The sequence below is a fragment of the Marmota monax genome, unplaced genomic scaffold (assembly GCF_021218885.2).
Source record: "Marmota monax isolate L192 unplaced genomic scaffold, Marmota_monax_Labrador192_F-V1.1 WCK01_AAM20220418_F8-fsc00035, whole genome shotgun sequence".
Classification (NCBI taxonomy): Eukaryota; Metazoa; Chordata; class Mammalia; order Rodentia; family Sciuridae; genus Marmota; species Marmota monax.
The window spans coordinates 16090621-16108099 of record NW_026691961.1 but is presented as its reverse complement, the minus strand read 5'-3'; the positions used below and the strand labels follow the sequence as shown (position 1 = coordinate 16108099).

General features: G+C 43.0%; 1 protein-coding gene and 1 long non-coding RNA gene across 4 annotated transcripts in view; one reads left to right on the top strand and one right to left on the bottom strand.

Annotated features, from left to right (window-relative positions):
- Positions 1-155: 155 nt before the first annotated feature.
- On the bottom strand, positions 156-5000 carry LOC124093313 (uncharacterized). The gene is made up of 3 exons (XR_006851909.2): positions 4559-5000; positions 3988-4189; positions 156-1035 (listed from the first exon to the last, which is right to left on the bottom strand). It is a non-coding gene; the product is annotated as an uncharacterized LOC124093313 (long non-coding RNA).
- Positions 5001-5258: 258 nt separating this feature from the next.
- Txndc11 (thioredoxin domain containing 11) overlaps positions 5259-17479 on the top strand; it is a 61566-nt gene continuing 49345 nt past the window's right edge. The window contains exons 1-3 of one of the 3 annotated variants that reach the window (XM_046445715.2): positions 5259-5608; positions 11739-11955; positions 15236-15333. In XM_046445715.2, coding sequence (XP_046301671.1) covers positions 5358-5608; positions 11739-11955; positions 15236-15333 — 566 coding nt within the window. In that variant the 5' untranslated portion in view covers positions 5259-5357. Of the gene's footprint in view, positions 5609-11738; positions 11956-15235; positions 15334-17479 lie in introns of those variants that run through there. The other 2 variants (XM_046445706.2, XM_046445724.2) reach the window with 2 other exon arrangements.

The window sequence follows — 17479 nt, the reverse complement described above, 5'->3', positions numbered from 1 at the left end:
CTGGGTTTATTTAGTTATTTATTTAGAAATTTTCTTTATTTTTTTTTTTTTTATGTGGTGCTGAGGGTTGAACCCAAGGCCTCCCGGGTGAGGGGCAAGCACTCTGCCACCGAGCTACAACTCCAGCCCCTATTTATTTATTTTTTAACTGTAGATGGACACCATACCTTTATTTATTTTTATGTAGTGTTGAGGATAGAACCCAGTGCCTCATGTGGGAGCACTCTACCACTGAGCCACAACCCCAGCCCAAGTCTGGATTTTTACTTCTTCTGCACGTATGTATATGTTTTTGTGGTGGTGGGACGGAACCCAGGGCCTGGTGCATGCGAGGCAAGCGCTCTACCACTGGGCTATACCCCCAGCCTGTTTTTTTAAGAGATGGTCTCACTATGTTGTCAAGGCTGGCCTCAAACTCTCAGGCTCAAGCCATCCTGCCTCAACCTTCTGAGTAACTGGTCCTATCCGTGGGCACCACTGCTACTTCACAAATGCTTTAGAAGCAATCTTACCTACCAAATCCATAATCTGTTAGAACAGAGCGCTGATCATGATTCTGCTCAGTCTCCCTAGTCTGATGGCCTTCAGTGCATTTTTTTTCCTTTATGCTTTCTCCCAAACTCCTTTTGGACTTTTTAATAATAATAATAGTAATAATAGTAACAATAGTAATAATAATAAATGTAGAAAACAGAGAATAGGAGATCTTAAAAGGTTGCCTCCGGTGCTGTTTCAGTTGAAAGATGAACATCGGTCGCTCTGACCTTGGGAATCCACAGAAGTGAAGTCCGACAGGTGGTGCAGACTTTTCCTCCCCTACTCCCCCTGGTCGGTCTGTGCCCAGCTCTCCACCCTCTCAGCAGTTCTCTGTGCTCAGAACCATTCTTTCATGAATCCCACTTCTGCCTGAATCAGCCAGTTTCACGCTCTGATTTGCAGCGAAGATCACTGCTGTCACAGCCTCGGTCTCAGCATTCTGTGGGAGATCTCACCCCCATCCTTCAAGTGTATGGCTCATTGTGCAAAGAAGGTGGCCTGAGGAAAAGGAAAAGTGGGAGAGTCAAACTTCCAACTCCATGATGCTGTCGGTACAGTAATTATGTGTCTACTTGGACGCGCTGTCTCCATGGGGGGTGTGTTGTAACAGCAAATTATTCTTTCTTGGAGGGTACTGGGTATTGAACTTGGGGGCCACTCGACCACTGAGCCACATCCCCAGCCCTATTTTGTGTTTTATTTAGAGTCAGGGTCTCACTGAGTTGTTTAGTACCTCACTTTTTGCTGAGGCTGGCTTTGAACTCAGGATCCTCTTGTCTCAGCCTCCCAAATTACAGGCATTCTCCACTGCACCCAGCTCAAATTATTCTTAAGATAAAACATACTTCACCATTTTTTAAGTATACAATTTAGAGATTTAATTTAAAAGTATATTCACGGGCTGAGGTTGTGGCTCAGTTGTAGAACACTTGCCTAGCATGTGTGAGACACTGGGTTCGAGTCTCAGCACTGCATATACATAAATAAAATAAAAATCCATTGACAACTAAAAAAATATTTTAAAAAAGTATATTCATGGTTCCCTGTCCCTCCCCCCCCCAAAAAAAGTATATTCATGAGTTGGGGTTGTCGCTCGGTGGTAGGGTGGTAGAGCACTTGCCTAGCACGTGTGAGGCACTTGGCACCACATAAAAAAATAAAGTTTTTAAGAGAAGTATATTCGTAATGTTGTGCTAAAATCACCATAACCTATTTTAGAATGTTTTCATTGCCTCCCGCCCCGTCTCAGGCTGTGGCAGCCACTGACTTGCTTTCTGTCTCTGGAGTCTCCTGCATATTTCACATAAATGGAGTCAAATGTGTTCTTTCACGACTGGCTTCTACCATTTAGCACATTTTCAAGGTTCACTGTTTCTTCGTATGTATGAGTACATCATTCCATGGTTAAAAAGCCACTCCATTGTATATGGATAGACCACATTTTGTTTATCCATTCATTAGCCGGAGGTGTGAACTGTTTCCACTTTTTGGATATTGTGAATATTCACATTGTTGTAAGTTCTTGTGTCCCCATAGAATTTTGTAAGCTGAGCTGGGTATGGTGGCAGATGCCTGTAATTCCAGGTACTTGAGAGGCTGAGGCAGAAGGACTACAAATTCAGTGCCAGACTGGACACTTGGTGAGACCCTGTCTCAAAAATAAGAGGGCTGGAGATGTAGCTTATTGGCATAGCGCTTGCCTGGCAGGTATCAGGCCCTGGATTCAATCCCCAGGGGAAAAAATTCTATTGTCTGTAATGAAGAGAGGCTGCAGGGGAATCCTCCCTGTTCTCAGGGACTCCTCCCTCTGCCTACTACTCCCCCAGGGTCTGAGGTGTCCTGGGTAGGCAGGCTGCACTCCATCACCCTCATCTTTCCTGGGGCCACCTACCCTACCTGGGCTTTTTGAATAGTCTTTGATGTTGTGACCAAGTTTCAGGGAGCTGCCTCAATGAAATACTGAAGGAGGGCCCATTTCCTGGGCAGCTGGTGTACCCTGCAAACTTGAGCTGTCTGAGGAGATTAGAATCCAGGCTTCTTAGGAGTATTTGTTGCAAGGAACAAATGCAAATCTGTAGAAAGCCCATTCTGGGATCATGATACAAAGTCTCCATGAAACAGATCAGGACCCAGGCAGAGGGCTGGGCTTCCCTCCTACATTCCTGCTGTCCTGGACCATGTTAGGTACGCCCTGTTTTGTAAGTAAATGCTTGGAAGCTTTAAAACTGAATGGTCATTATTTCTCTCTAGTTTTTAGAAAGAATTGGTATCTACGGAAATATATTTCTCCCACCCTTTCCCAAATCCCACCAACTTGATCACTGAACGGCCAAGAAAGCTCAGATGCTTGCTAATGTGGACAAGTTAGTGCCACTTGACCCCAATGACTTATTCTGAAATTATAATTGTTTCAGAAGAACATTCTGGTTTCAGAGCAGCAGCTTAGGTTCTCAGAGAAGAGGAAAGGGCACACCCTTTTATTAATTCAGGGTGTTTCCTGGTCCTTAAGACATTAGCCTGATTGTGTGTTCACAAGGAATTACAAGTCTCATGATATAAACCACGGGCAACAAAAGCACTTTGAACCTTATCAAGGCCTGTACAAATGCCAGATGGCTTATGGAACATAGAGCAGATTCTGTTCCAGCAACCTGCAGTCAATGAGGCCCAGCAAGGAGACCATACTGGTTTTCTTTAGTAATATGCCACATAATGCAAATCTACAGAAAGAGAAATCAAGAGCACTAGAAATGGCAAATGTGAAGATTAATGAACTCCTCCAAAACTATATTCTTTCCTCTAAAGTTTTAAGAACAAGATTATATAAGAACAATATAACAGGATATGGTTGAGTTGTAACATATAGACAAAGTTAATAAGGGCCACAAAGGAGAGAGGAGTGGCTGGAGCTATACTGGGGCAGTTTCTCTATCTTTCTGGAATTGTTAGTATAAATATGAAGTAGATACTGAAATATGTATACTATAATACTTAGCATCTGCTAAGTATAAAATTTAAAAATTAAAAATCATTAAAGGAATGAGTGGTATGCTAGAAAACAGCTATTAAAACAGTAAAGAAGAGACAAGACAGGCAAAGAGGAAAACAAATAACAAAATAACAGGTGTAAATGAGCCACCAACACCTGGGGCCTGGAAACTGGGCCCTGGTGGTTGACCATTAAATGTCTGGTCCATCTAGCAAGAATTCACTTTACATCTGTGGAAATGGAACGGGACAAGGCGTGACAGGATTTGCATTGAGGAATACAGCTGACCTGTGAAAGGTGTGTGTGGGGGGGCACACACCTTTTTTGCATAACATCATGCTGCCTTAATTCCCTCAGATTTTCTTTGATTAGCTATTGAATAATAATATTTATTAGTTATTGATATTGGGGGCCACGTCTTGATCAGAGGCCTCTGCAGCTGCATAATCATGTATACTTACCCCCAGTGTACTGTCCCTCCTCCTCAAGGCAAAGTTTCTTCCTGCCATTCTCAAATCATGTGTCATCCCTTTCCAACTTGAATTTTTTAATTCACAGATCTTACTTAGAAAAGATCTAACAGCTGAGTACAGTGGTACATGCCTGTAATTCCAGTTCGTCAGAGAAGGCTGAGGCAGGAGAATTGCCAAGTTTGAGGACAACCTGGGCAAAATAAAACAAAAAGGTCTGTACATTTAGCTCAGTGCTTGCCTCGCCTGTGCAAGGCCCCAGGATTCAGTCCCCAGGATCTAACATGCAGAGTCAGAGAACACATATTACTGAACACCACAAGTGCTGAGCTTATCTAGTGGGACCAGCACTCAAAACACGGTCTAGAGAGAACAATCCACCTGCTATAATCCCCAAGCCCTCAGAAGCCTGAGATTGTTGGGCTTCGCTGGCTTCCTTAAACTAGTTCCTACTAAAACTTATATGTGTGTCCATAAAAAGAGCGACCTAGACATTGGGGGCACAGAGTGGGTTGCTGGAGTGGCTTCTCAGTCAGGACGACCTTTGAGTCTGATTTCTCACCTACTAGCTTTGTGACCTCGGTCAAGTGACTTTTCCAAGCTTTGGCTTTCCCATCTGGAAGGTGATACAGGGAGAGGGCTTGGGCACGCAGGAGGGAATGGCGGCACGGTGGCTGGAGGCGGGAAACACCAGTAACCTAAGATGTACTGAGGACCACGATGCCTGGCACCTCCACGTGCTCTTGAGAGCAGGAGGGCTATCAGCCCCATTTTACAGATGTGCAAGTCGAGGTGCAGAAGCTGAGACCGCTCTCATCTCACCCTGAGTCCCTCTCGCCTCGGCACGAATAAAGGAATGGCACCGAGTCTTCCAAGTTTTTAGTGAGACTAGTGGACCCGAACGCTGTATCGTCAGGGCTCTGAAAACCCAGCGTGCCCAGCGGAACTGCCTGCGGGACGACGACTGCACACGCGCCGCCGGCTCAAACAGGCAGCCGACTCCCCGGCAGGGGGTGGAGCCAGAGACGCAAGCGGAAGGCAGCGCCCGCGCAGACTCCGTGGGCGGGGAGACGGGGCCCGTGAGATGATGACGGGGCCTTTAGCGGCGCGCGCAGACTCTGTGGGTACGAGGGGGCGTGGCCCAAGGGAGCGGGATGGCCGGGAGGAGCCCGGTTTCGCGCAGACTCCGTCAGAAGGGGCGGAGCCGCGGGGCGGAGCGCCGCCGCGGCGCGGCTGACGTGGAGGCCCGGGGTTAGCGGGCGCGGCCGGCTGCGGGGTGGGGGAGCGGCGGGCCGGGCCGGGCCCCGGGCCCGAGGCGGCGGCTGTGGCAGCGGTATAAAGCCGGCGACTGGGAGCATGTAATGTCGGAATGCGGAGGCCGCGGCGGCGGCAGCAGCAGCAGCAGCGACGACGCCGAGGACGAGGGTGGCGGCGGCGGCGGCCCCGCGGGCTCCGGCTCCCCTGGCCCGGCCCCGGCCGAAGCGTCCTCGGCGGGCCGGCTCCGCCGCGGGCTGCGCAGCGCCTCCCTCATGGCGCGCCAGCGGCCAGAGCTGCTCTGCGGGGCCGTGGCGCTCGGCTGCGCGCTGCTCCTCGCCCTCAAGTTCACCTGCAGGTGAGGCGGCCGGGCCCCCGGGGCCGCGGCCAGCGCCCCTCGGCCGGGTGGGTCGGCGGTGCCCGGCCGGCTCAGGGCCTCCGGGGTCGGGTCGTAGCGGCTTCATCTGGGGAAGCCGGTCCTGACCTTGCCTGGAGCCTCGGATTTGACCCTGCCAGGCCTGCGGCCACGGGCTCCCCTCTGCCCGTGCCCGGCCAGCCACATGGTGGGATTTCCGGGAGCTGCCTGGAGCCCCTCCGTCCCGTTCCAGTACCGGGGGAGGTGGGCCGTGTTTCTGAGCTGCTCCTGCTTTTAGGGTCTCTGAGGGTGCGCCTGTCACTTCCGCTAGGGATATAAGACCCTCGTTTCTCACCTGCTGCATTTCCCTCCTGCAGTCAGAGGAGTCGTTCTCAGCCTTTGAGAGCCCCAGGCCCTTGGGAATCGAGGCCCTCTTTGGTGTCATGGTTATTTATCGGTTCCCAGTCGGCCCAGCTCTCCGTAAGTCAGCAGTGAAGGCAAACCCCCTGCCCCTCTTAAGTGGCTATTCCGGTGGATGGGACAGTCGATAAACAAGGAAACAATTTTAAAGAGCTTCAAGAAGTGCTGTGTAGAGAATAGAGAGGAGGAGAGTGCGACAGAAATGCCTTCTTAAGGAATCTGAGGCTCACCAGAAGAGGAAGAGCTGAGGGAAGAGTGCCCAAGGTAAAGGAAGCAGCAAATACAGTTTTGAGGCTGGACAAGCTTGTTTTTTTCCTAGGGTGGGGGGAGGATAGTGAGAGGGAGGAATGAAAGTTAATGTGCCTCTTCTCAGGGAAGTACAGAGATACAAAATTTATATTTCAGCTGTACTCTGGCCTCCCAGTTCCACAGTGTATCTAAAACCTCTTGCTGCTGATAATATCCTTTTGGCATTTCAGCCAAGAGGAGGATTTCAACAGCAGACTTTTTTTTTTTTTTTTCAAGTTTATATGGCCCCTGTTGCCAAGAAGATATCACAGGATTAGATGTTTTAGTGGAAAAATATAACAAATTTGAATAACTGTCATAGAGCATTTGCCATGTGGCAGATACTGTACTACAATCAGGGTTTTTCCATCTCAGCACCATTGCAGGCAGTTTGGGGCCAGGTTATTCTTTGTTGCAAGGGGCTGTCCCGCGCATTCAAGAAGGTTTGTCTTTGGCCTATACCCACTAGGTGCTGGTAGCACATACCCCTAGATGTAATAACTAAAAATGTCTCCAGACATTATTAGATGTCTCCTAGTGAACAGAAGTACCTGCTTGGTAACTAGTGTCCATATGAATGCATTTATTCATTTAATGTGTAATTGAGAGCATAGCATATAGCTTATTTAAATATTACAATCCCCAAAGAGACTGTTATCTTTCCCAATTTATAGGTGAAAGAGTCAAGCCATGGTCATTATAAAACCTACCTGAAATCAAACCCATCTATTAAATGACTGAACTGGATTTGAATTCTTTAGAGTCTTAACCTTGCTCTTTATCATTGTCATCCCCCAAAGAAAATATACTAAAGTATTTTACAAGGTAGAATTTTGCAAGTGGCATTTGGGTTCATATTAGGAAGAAAGGTCCCTCTTCCAAAGGTGTGAAGTTTCTTGTGTTTTTTTGTTTTTTGATTTTTTGTACTGGGGGTTGAACTCAGGGCCACTCAACCACTGAACCACATCCCCAGCCCTATTTTTAATTTTATTTAGAGACAGGGTCTCACTGAGTTGCCTAGTGTCTCGCCATTGCTGAGGCTGGCTTTGAACTCGTGATCCTCCTGCCTCATCCTCCCAAGCTGATGGGATTACAGGCGTGTGTCACTGCACCTGGCTATTTTTTTTTTTCTTTTCTTTTTGACTTCAGTCTGTCTAGTTGTAGAAATGATGCTTTGTGTTTGTTCTGAGACAACATGGCTTGATAAGAAAGTTCTTTGAGATTTCAGGAAGAAGGAAGAGTATAAATCCAGTTTCTAGAGCTAACAATGAATTCTGACCTGCGTCTGGTAATGACAGTGAGCTTGTCAATGAGTTTGTTTATTTGTCTTCTTTCTGTGCTACTGGCAAATTTGGCAATCTGTTGATAGACTCAGATTATTTTTTTCCATCTTTTTTGATGGAATGGTGTCATGTTACTATTTTATTGCCACACAACTGACTCTAGCATTTATGTCCCCTTTTCTTATTTTAAGATCTTTAATAAGGACAGAGGCTTAAGGGAGAATAAATGGAGTCTTTTGGGATCTTTAAAAATTTTTGTTATTATTTAATTATTCCTAGTAGCTCCAGACCTGAAATAAATGACTGCTCTCTTTAGTGTCTATTACTTAGCTGAGTTCAAACTAGATAGTGGAAGGAAAAAAAAAGTTGATTTTAGGTTGAGCCACAGCTAATAATTGTGCATCCCTGAGTATTTAATCTACCTGCATTTCTGTGCAATAAATCTCCATGACTTTATCCTGCTTGCTTTTACCTTGATTTGGAGGGTTGTTACTTCAAAGCTGCCTCTATTCTCCTTTGAAGGAGTTGTAGGGTATAAGTTTCATGTAAAACTTGGGTTTGCAGCGAGGCTTGGTGGTGCACACCTGTATCCCAGTGATTTGGGAGGATGAGGCAGGAGGATCACAAGTTCTAGGCAAGCGTGGCAATTTAGCAAGACCCTAAGCAACTTAGTGAGACCCTGTTTCAAAAAAAGGGTGTGTGTGGCTGGGGGTGAAATGCAGTGGTAAAGCACCCCTGGGTTTAATCCCCAGTTCCCACCACCAAAAAAAAAAATTGTATTTGCAATGGGCCTTTCTTGTTTACAACCAACTCTTCAAGTTTTTTTGCACCTGAAATATTTCAGAGCTGTGAGACATCTTGGATCTGGGTTTGTTTTTGTTTTTTTTTTTCCCCCCAGAAAAGGAAACAAATTCAAGAGATAAATGGAAACTCATGAATGTTTTTGTTTGTTTGTTTGTTTTTGTATTGAGGATTGAATCCAGGGGTGCTCAATCACTGAGCCACATCCCCAGCCCTTTTTTATATTTCTATATATATATATATATATATATATATATATATATATATATATATAATTTTTTTTTTTTTTTTAAGAGACAGGTCTCACTGAGTTGCTGAGTGCCCCGCTAAATTGCTGAGGCTGGCTTTGAACTTGAATCCTCCTGCTTTAGCCTTCCACGCCACTGGGATGACAGGCGTGGGCCACGGCCCTCAGTTTTATTAATGTTTCTGATAGAGCAGAGGCAAGTGTTTCTCTTTCCTGGCTAGTTTTTTTCTCTCTCTCTTTCTCTTTTTGCATTACTTGATATTAAACCAAGGGCCTTGCACATGCTAGGGAAGTGCTCTATTACTGAGCCACACATACTGCAGCCATTTTTATTTCATTTTCAGACAGGATCTCACCAGGTTGTGCAGGGTGTCCTTGAATTTATGACCCTCCTGCCTCATCCTCCCAGGTAGCTGAGATTACAGGCATGTACCACCACACCTGGCTAATGTTTGTTTTTTGATTGGTCTTGTATTTTATCTGGCTTGTTTACTTTAGGAACTCCTCTGAACCTGCAGAGCAAAAGTACTAACTTGTGATTCTCTTTTCTTGAGCTGTCAGATACCTATAATTTCCCACAGATTGCATTATTTCACACCTAAGATGCAATTTAAATGGTTAAAAAAAATATTGCTCCATATACCAGGACTTTGGATCTCTGCAGAATGTGTCAGTTTTCCCCATGCAACCTGTCCCACTTCTTTGCATGGCTGTCTTGTCACTCAGTTTTCACATTAGTTGGTACTACTCTGTCTACCACCCTATAGGTGGAGCCACTGTTTTCCTGTTACATCACCACATTATATTCTCTACACAGCAGTGACAATTTTGTGTATTTTATTGTTAGTTGTTTGCATGTTTTGTGACTTGCCATCTTCCTCTGCTAGAAAGTTAGGTATCTGTGTCTGAAGGACCATGTCTGAAATGCAATAACAGTTGCTAAATTGACATTTTAAAAATGTCATATAAGGGACTGGAGTTGTGGCTCAGCAGTAGAGCACTCGTCTAGCATAAGCGAGGCCCTGGGTTCGATCCTCAGCACTATATAAAAATAAATTAATTAATTAAAGATATTGTATCCAACTATGACTAAAACATAAGTGTTAAAAAAAAAAAAAGTCATGTAAGGAGACTGGGGTTGTGGCTCAGTGGTAGAGCGCTTGCCTCCCATGTGTGGGGCCTTGGGTTTGATCCTCAGCATCCCATATAAATAAAAAAAAAAAGTATTGTGTTCAACTATGACTAAACAATAATTTTTAAAAATGTCATTGAGTGAATTTTTGAGATTATGGGCATATTCTATATAGACTGAAGGCTCTATAGAGACTGCAGGTTACAATGTCATTCAAATAGGAAGTCTGCTCCTTTTAGCACTTTTGTCTATTTTGAGATTTCACATAAATACAGTCATATTATATGTACTCTTTAGTGCCTAGCTTCTTTTCACTCAGCGTAATTATTTGGGGATTCATCTAAGTTATAGTATGTATGAGCATTTTTGTTTGTTTCTAATTCTGGAATAAAGTTGAAGAGTAAGAATGTGCCTTGGTTTAGCTGTTTACCTGATGAGTCATGTTGGCTTTTTTGTGCTTACTGTTAGCAGTAAATACTCCTTTTTACATTTATTTTCTCATCCTTATGCTTCGTCCTTTGTCTTTATATTTAAAATGTGTCTCCCCAGCTATCCCCCCACCCCCGCCTTCTTTCTTTTTCTTTTTTATTTATTTTTTTTATTTTATTAGGTGTAGATGGACACAACACAGTGCCTTTATTTTTATGTGGTGCTGAGGATCGAACCCGGGTCCCGCCCATGCTAGGTGAGCGCTCTACCGCTGAGCCACAATGTCAGCCCCCCCCCCCCTTTCTTTTCAATGCTGGGGATTGAATCCAGGGCCTTATGCATACCAGGCAAGTGCTGTACCACTGAGCTATAGCCCAGCCCATTTTATTTTATTTATTTTGAGACAGGGTCTCACTAAGTTGCCCAGGCCAGTCTGGATCTTGGGATCCTCCTGCCTCAGCCTCTTCTGAGTAGTAAAATGTGTCTTTTTTAGATAATATATAATTTGGTCTTGCTTTATATTGTCTGGCAATCTCTTCCTTTTACTTGAATTGTTTAATCCTTTTATATTTAACGTAATTATAATTACTGATGTGGTTTGGTTTAAGTTTTTTTTTCTACTTGTTTTCTATTTGTACCTTCTGGGTTTGGTTCCTCTCTTGGTCCTTTTTGCCTTCTTTTGGTTTCATCTAGTATTTTTTTTAGAGTTTCATTTTTATATTGTTTATTTGTTTCCTAGTTAAACTATTATAATAGTCTTATGTTAGTGCAGATATGTGGATGACTCAAAGTGCTTACTAGGCCATTTTAACTTGGTGGGATATAGTTCCAGCCAAAACCTATTTGTCTTAATAGGAAAGCTGTGGCCGCTCTGACTTCTGACCACTTGTTCAATGTTCCTTCTTCTCCTGACTTCTCCCTGCTGGGAACCTCATGTATTCAGAAAGCCTGTTTTCCAGTTAAATAGATTTATTGTTTGTTACTTGTGTTTCATACCTTTTGGATTATGATGTATATGGATAAATGTGTATTATTATTACTTTTGCCCTGGGTAAGTACAGGCCTGCCCTACCTAACAAACTCAGTGTTTTCTCAGATTCGAGTCACTGGTAAGCAGTGTTACTAATGGTGGCCTGTGTGCTCCCTCCCCATATTTCTGAGCTCCAGAGCTGGTGGCCCTAAAGATCAGTGGCTCCTGTGGTAAGCCAGGCTTCGAAGAGATAGGGATGGAGTCTTTGGGGTGTGGCATCAAGACTGTAGATAATTTTGCTCTCCAATCCTCTCCCAGCCCATGCCTGGTGAGACAGAATACCAGAGAATCATTTCCAAAATGTCATCTGTCTGTATTGGCTCAGCTGGAAGGTGCTTTAGCATGGTATACTACTTTTACTACAGGACAGTGATTTGACGACTCCAATTTTTTTTTTTTAATTCAAAAGGAGCCTTTCCTTGTAAGCTTCATTATCCTTCCACACAAAGCTGTTTTAAGAAGAAGATAAATAAGTAATCTTGTTTGTGTTTACTCTTTTTTAGTCGAGCAAAAGATGTGATAATACCAGCAAAGCCTCCTGTCAGCTTTTTCTCCTCGAGGTCTCTGGTCCTTGACCTCTTCCAGGGGCAACTGGATTATGCAGAGCATGTTCGCCGGGATTCGGAGGTGGTACTTCTGTTCTTTTATGCCCCGTGGTGTGGCCAGTCCATTGCTGCCAGGGCAGAAATTGAGCATGCAGCAAACCGGCTTTCAGACCAGGTAATGCTGACATTCAGCCTCCAAAATTAATGATCATCAATCCTGTATGTAAGAGAGGGTGTCCCATGGAGACACCTTGCCCAACTGGCAGTTTTGTCAAGATGAACTCCTGGAGTGTTTGTCAATTACAAAGCCTTCTGTAAAAGAACAAAGGATTTGAGTGTGATGCTTGTAGTTGGAGGCAAGAGTGGAGCAAATTCTGGATCTTGAGATAAGGCCAGCGCTTATCCCAGGATGCCAGGCAGTGAGGTCTCAGTACTGCAGGAGAAGAGGGCTGAAAGCCTATTTCTATGTGTGTCTTGCACAGCCATTTGATAACTGCTATGTAGATGTTTTATGTAGAAGAGATTTATGTATAACAAGGGCTGACCTTTTATTGCATGAACCAGAACTGTATTCAACAAATGTTTAATGAATGCCAACTTTGGACCAGGTAAGAGGGTTACATAAGCAAATGAGTCCTCGGTTATATCAGTGGTTTTAAGCCCAGTGGTTCCCATTGCCTTCTAGAAAAATGGGCATTTTATGTTGTCCCTTTTCCTGAAAGAAATTCATAGACGATAAAACTCCCCTACACATGTAATTTCAAAATAATCTAGTGCAGTAACCAAAAATGGTGGGAAAAAAGAAAAGTAATTTACATCTAAACATGGTGTATTTCAGTATATAAATGCTTGGGCAAAGCAGGTCCCTATACTTTTATGTAGAGCCCCTGTGAGTGTGATAGTTATAAATACAGACTGATAGAGGTGTGATGTGTTGGGGACTCTGAACAGCAAAGTGCTCTTTGTCCTCGGTCTGTACAAAAGTTGTGTTCCTGAGAAATTCAGCACAGCAGCCTCACTTAGAACTCACATAAATAGGAGACCTTGGAGTCATGTGTCAAAGGGAGTTAACAGTTCTGGGTTTGGACAGTAGCAAACATCAGTGCTTGGCAGGCATTTAGAAAACTATGGGATGATACGGATGACCCTTCCTAGTGCAGAGCAGTTCTGAGCATTAGAGGATGTCTGCTAAGTCCCCTACCTTACACATGTCCTGTAGCTTCCCCCAGTCACAGCAGCAAACAGAAAGCATCCCACAGATCCATGAGAGGCTGCTGCTGAGAACCACTGACCTGAGTTAACTTGTGCAGGCAGCAGAATTGCAGAAGTTCATTTGGAACTTTCAGTTGTTTTTTTTTTTGTTGTTGTTTCTGGTCGTGCTGGAGATTGAACCCAGGCCTTGTGCATGCGGCACAAGCACTCTACCAGCTGAGCTGTATCCCTGCCCTCAGTTGGTATTTCTTAGAAACAAGTAGTGTTATAGATGGTGACTAGGCATTCCACCTGCCAGGTGAACCCTTTTTAACCATTATATCACCGAGAGTGTACCAAGTACTACTTAAATATAATTCTCTGTTCCTTATAACACTAATTTGTACCAGTGGGGCACATTTTGTGATCTCACTGTGGGCCCATGGAATTTATTTTCTATTTTCTCCCCATCCCCTTTAAGAACTGCAAGTACTAAGCAAGCTGGCAGATAACTCCAGGAGGAAACAGGAATTCTAACGGAGCACTAGGAGGCAAGCAGTGGGTAACAGAAATTAAATGACCATTTTGTCAGTGATTCCCCAGTTTTCTGAATGTAAAGAGCAGCAGTCCCATTGTCCACGTGAGGAAAAGGGAAGATTGTATTTTATTTTAGATGAACTGTAGTTTAATGGTATTTTGCTCTGGAATATTTGCCCTTCTGAATGATGGTATTGGAATAATAACAGCTTCCAGTGGAGCCAAGCAGTTTGTTAAAGAGGCACAGAAATAACACAGCAGGGTTATAGTACCACCCATAGTGACTGGCTGAGCTCTTTTCAAAAAAAAATTTTCAGCTTCTTCCACATTGAGAGTTTTTGCTCCATGTGCTGAGAAGGAAAAAAAAAGGACTGGGTTTATTTTTAGAAATATGCAAAAATCTTTTGCACCATATTGCTTAGTAAAATTAGCAAAATGGTGGATTGTGCCCTACTTTTGAGTTAAAAAAAGAGGAGTTGTAAACTTCAAATAAAGCCACTGTTATTTTTCTTTTTTCCTAGAAATAGAGTTCTGAAGGGTTGCCACATGTTTTGAGCAGTTGGTTGTTGTAATAGTAGGTATAAAAACATTCAAAGGTGGCTTTTGATTTGTAGTTTGTCTTTGTATTTTTCAACAATTTATTGTGAATATTTTCAAACATATAGCAAACATGAAAGAATTTTACACGTACCCACCATCCAAATTCTGTTGATATCTTATTATGTAATTACGCATCTAACCATTCCTCAAATTCAGAGGTTCTCAACTGCTGGCCATATTGCCCCTGCCCTGACTCCAGGACTTTTGGCCTTGTCTAGTGTTTGGTTGTCACTGCTTCAGAAATGAGTGCTTCTGGCATCTAGTGGGTAGAGCACAGGAAAGCTGGGATTGAACCCAATGCCTTGTGCACGCCAGGCAAGCACTCTACCAACTGAGCTATATCCCCTGCCCTGCACCACCCTGTGTCTAGTTCTTAGGATATCCGTCATCACAAAGCAGGTAACCCAGAACCCTTCATGCATTCAGCCTCAAATGGCAGTACTGCCAGAGTTGAGAAGCTGCTCCAGTCCATTAATCCATCTCATTTTTGGCACCTTTCAAAGTAAATTGTAGTCAGAGGACACTTTTCCCTAGACACATCAGCATCTACTCATAAATATATGTAGTTAGTAGCAAAAAAATGCCTTTTAGATCATGGCTTAAAGCTTTGATTATTTGTTTTTAAAATATCCTTTGATATTTATGACGTTTTATTCACAGTAACATTTTAATTTTTGGATGCTTAGTTTGACAATCAAAGGGCATATCCTTCTGTTTGTTTTTGTGTTGCTGGGGATTGAACCCAGGGCCTTGAGCATGCTGAGCAGGCGCTGTGCATCTGAACTATATACCCAGCCCCCAGAATATCTTTCTAAGTTAGCAGATTCATGCTTAGAAGAAGCTCCTTGGCACTCATTCACTTTAAAATTTGAAACAAATAACTCTTGGGTCAGACTCCAAGTCCTAGCTGGCACTGTAGAGAAGAGCCTGTCATTTTTATTTTAGTGGCAAATTAGGAACTTCTTTGAAAGCCTTATGCAAATTTTAAGAATATATGTATATTTAAGAATATATGTATTTTCTGTTTCTGTGAGAGAGGACTGGTTCCATTTCTGATTTCATCTTTCAGATCTCGGTACTGCTCAGCTGTTATTCATAGTCATTTGAAACCCTTTGTTGCTCCGCAGGTGTTGTTTGTGGCAGTTAACTGTTGGTGGAACCAGGGGAAATGCAGGAAACAGAAACACTTCTTTTATTTTCCTGTAATACATCTGTACCATCGGAGGTAAGGACTTTTCAGTAGTGTTTCTAATTTTTTATCAATATCTTAATGAATTTTTTCTATATAAAAGTATTAGATATTTACTGTATAAAATTGATAAACACAAATTTTAAAAGCTCTCTGTATAATGGCTGTGTTTTTATTTATTTTCTCCTATAAATCTACATGTCTACCACTTTTTTAATAAGGTAAAGATGAGATCAGGCAATAATACTATCTCCTAAACTGCTTTTTTTCACTTTTGTGAACATCTTTTTATGTCATTATATATATTATAGCATTTTATTTTTATTTTCATTGTTTTTACAATGCTAAAGATCAAACCTGGATCCTTGAACATGCTAGGCAAGTGCTTTTCCACTGAGCTACATTTCCTCCCCCCCATTATTATTTATTATTATTTTGTATGCAATATTAGTTTTAAAAGTACAAATTGCTCCACTGAATGACTGTATATTCAGGTGTTCAAAAAGTATTTTGTACCAGGCGCAGTAGCGCACACCTGTAATCCCAGCAGCACTAGAGGCTGAAGCAGGAGGATCATAAGTTCAAAGCCAGCCTCAGAAAAAGTGAGGCACTAAGCAACTCAGTGAAATAAAATATAGGGCTGGGGATGTGGCTCAGTGGTCAAGTGCCACTGAATTCAATCCCCGGAGCCACCCAAAAAGTATTTAATGTTGCAAAAATACATAAGATTCTTCATCTTCTTATCTGGCAGCATCACACAGTCAAGAGTGCATTTTACCATATTTTTTCATTGGGAAGAAAATTACTACTGGTTCACAATTTCATATCCAAAGTTCTGAAATCACAAGGACTGAAAAACTTGAAGTTTCTTGAATATTGTCCCCAGATGCATTCATCTGGCCTAAAGTAAGATGGGGCTACCTGTGGTCTTTATCCCACTTAAGCTACCTATTTTTGCTGCAAAAATACCGGGTTGGCTTTGGGTACCCAGACTATGCTGTGGGTATTATTAGTCATGTCTGAGAATCTGACTCAAAGGATTTTGGAGGCAGAAAATGGGAAGTTTGTCTTTGTTCAATGTGATTGGCTTGAAGTTTATGGAAGGCCATATGGGTAAAGAAGAATTGATTAGTAAGGTCTTTACAATTTAGGTTTTCCTTTTCCCTCCTTCTGAACTCCCTGGGCGGAAGTCAATATGGTTTATCACAAGCATCAGTAGACAATCATTTCTAGATTCTCTATCCCATTCCATTCACTTCCATATCTCTAACATAAACTGTTGGGTGGCACATAATATTGTTTCCAGGAGCAATTGATAGTAGTATTTGGGCAAAATGATACTTTTCTACCTGACCACCACCTTCACATTTTATTTTGGACATTACGTGTTTATAATTTTAATATTTGCAGTAATAAGCCAGTTTTTGCTTAAGGATATTATGACCATTTTTGATCCCCCGACCTGCTTTTTGCTCACTAATTTGAGGTTCTACCTCTACTTTAGGTTAAGGTGCAGATTGTTTAGAATATAGAATACTTTCTTGATAACTGTCTCAGGGTTTCTTTCTTTCTTTCTTTTAAGGTAAGTGTAAGCTGTACCTGAAGGTCCTCAGACTCTGTTCTCTGTCACATGGTGATGAACTTGCCTCCTGAGGCCCCTGTGTTACTCTCTGGCTTTGGAAATAGGCACAGATGCCTAGCAGGAGTGAAAGTCCTTGCAGGTTGCCCAGAGGTGACCTTAACTTGATGTGGCATTAAAATCGGAAGAATTCCCTTTGAATTGAGTACAGATATCTTTTTGAGAACATGGGCATACAGTATTATCTTATATTGTTTGTTTTTTTAGCTTTTGTAAAAAGATTGAAAGGACTTTAGAAGTATCTAGTCCAACCCTCTTGCTTTACAGATGAGGAATCCAAGTTGTCACTCAGCTTTGCCTGTTGATGTTTTATTTGTTTGTGTCAGTGTAGGCTGCTTACTGCTTGGGGCAACACTTCCACTGCCTGTGTACCTAAAACAGTGCTAAGGCACAGAAATTCCCAAAATTTCTTTTCTACCTTAGACTCCTCAAGATCTCTATTTTATGTGCACACACATGAAATGTTTCCATTGACTAAAGGGTCCTTGGAGCGTTTTCAGTAGTCCCAAGGTTCTTCTGGTTAACAGGCCCGTGAATGTGCTC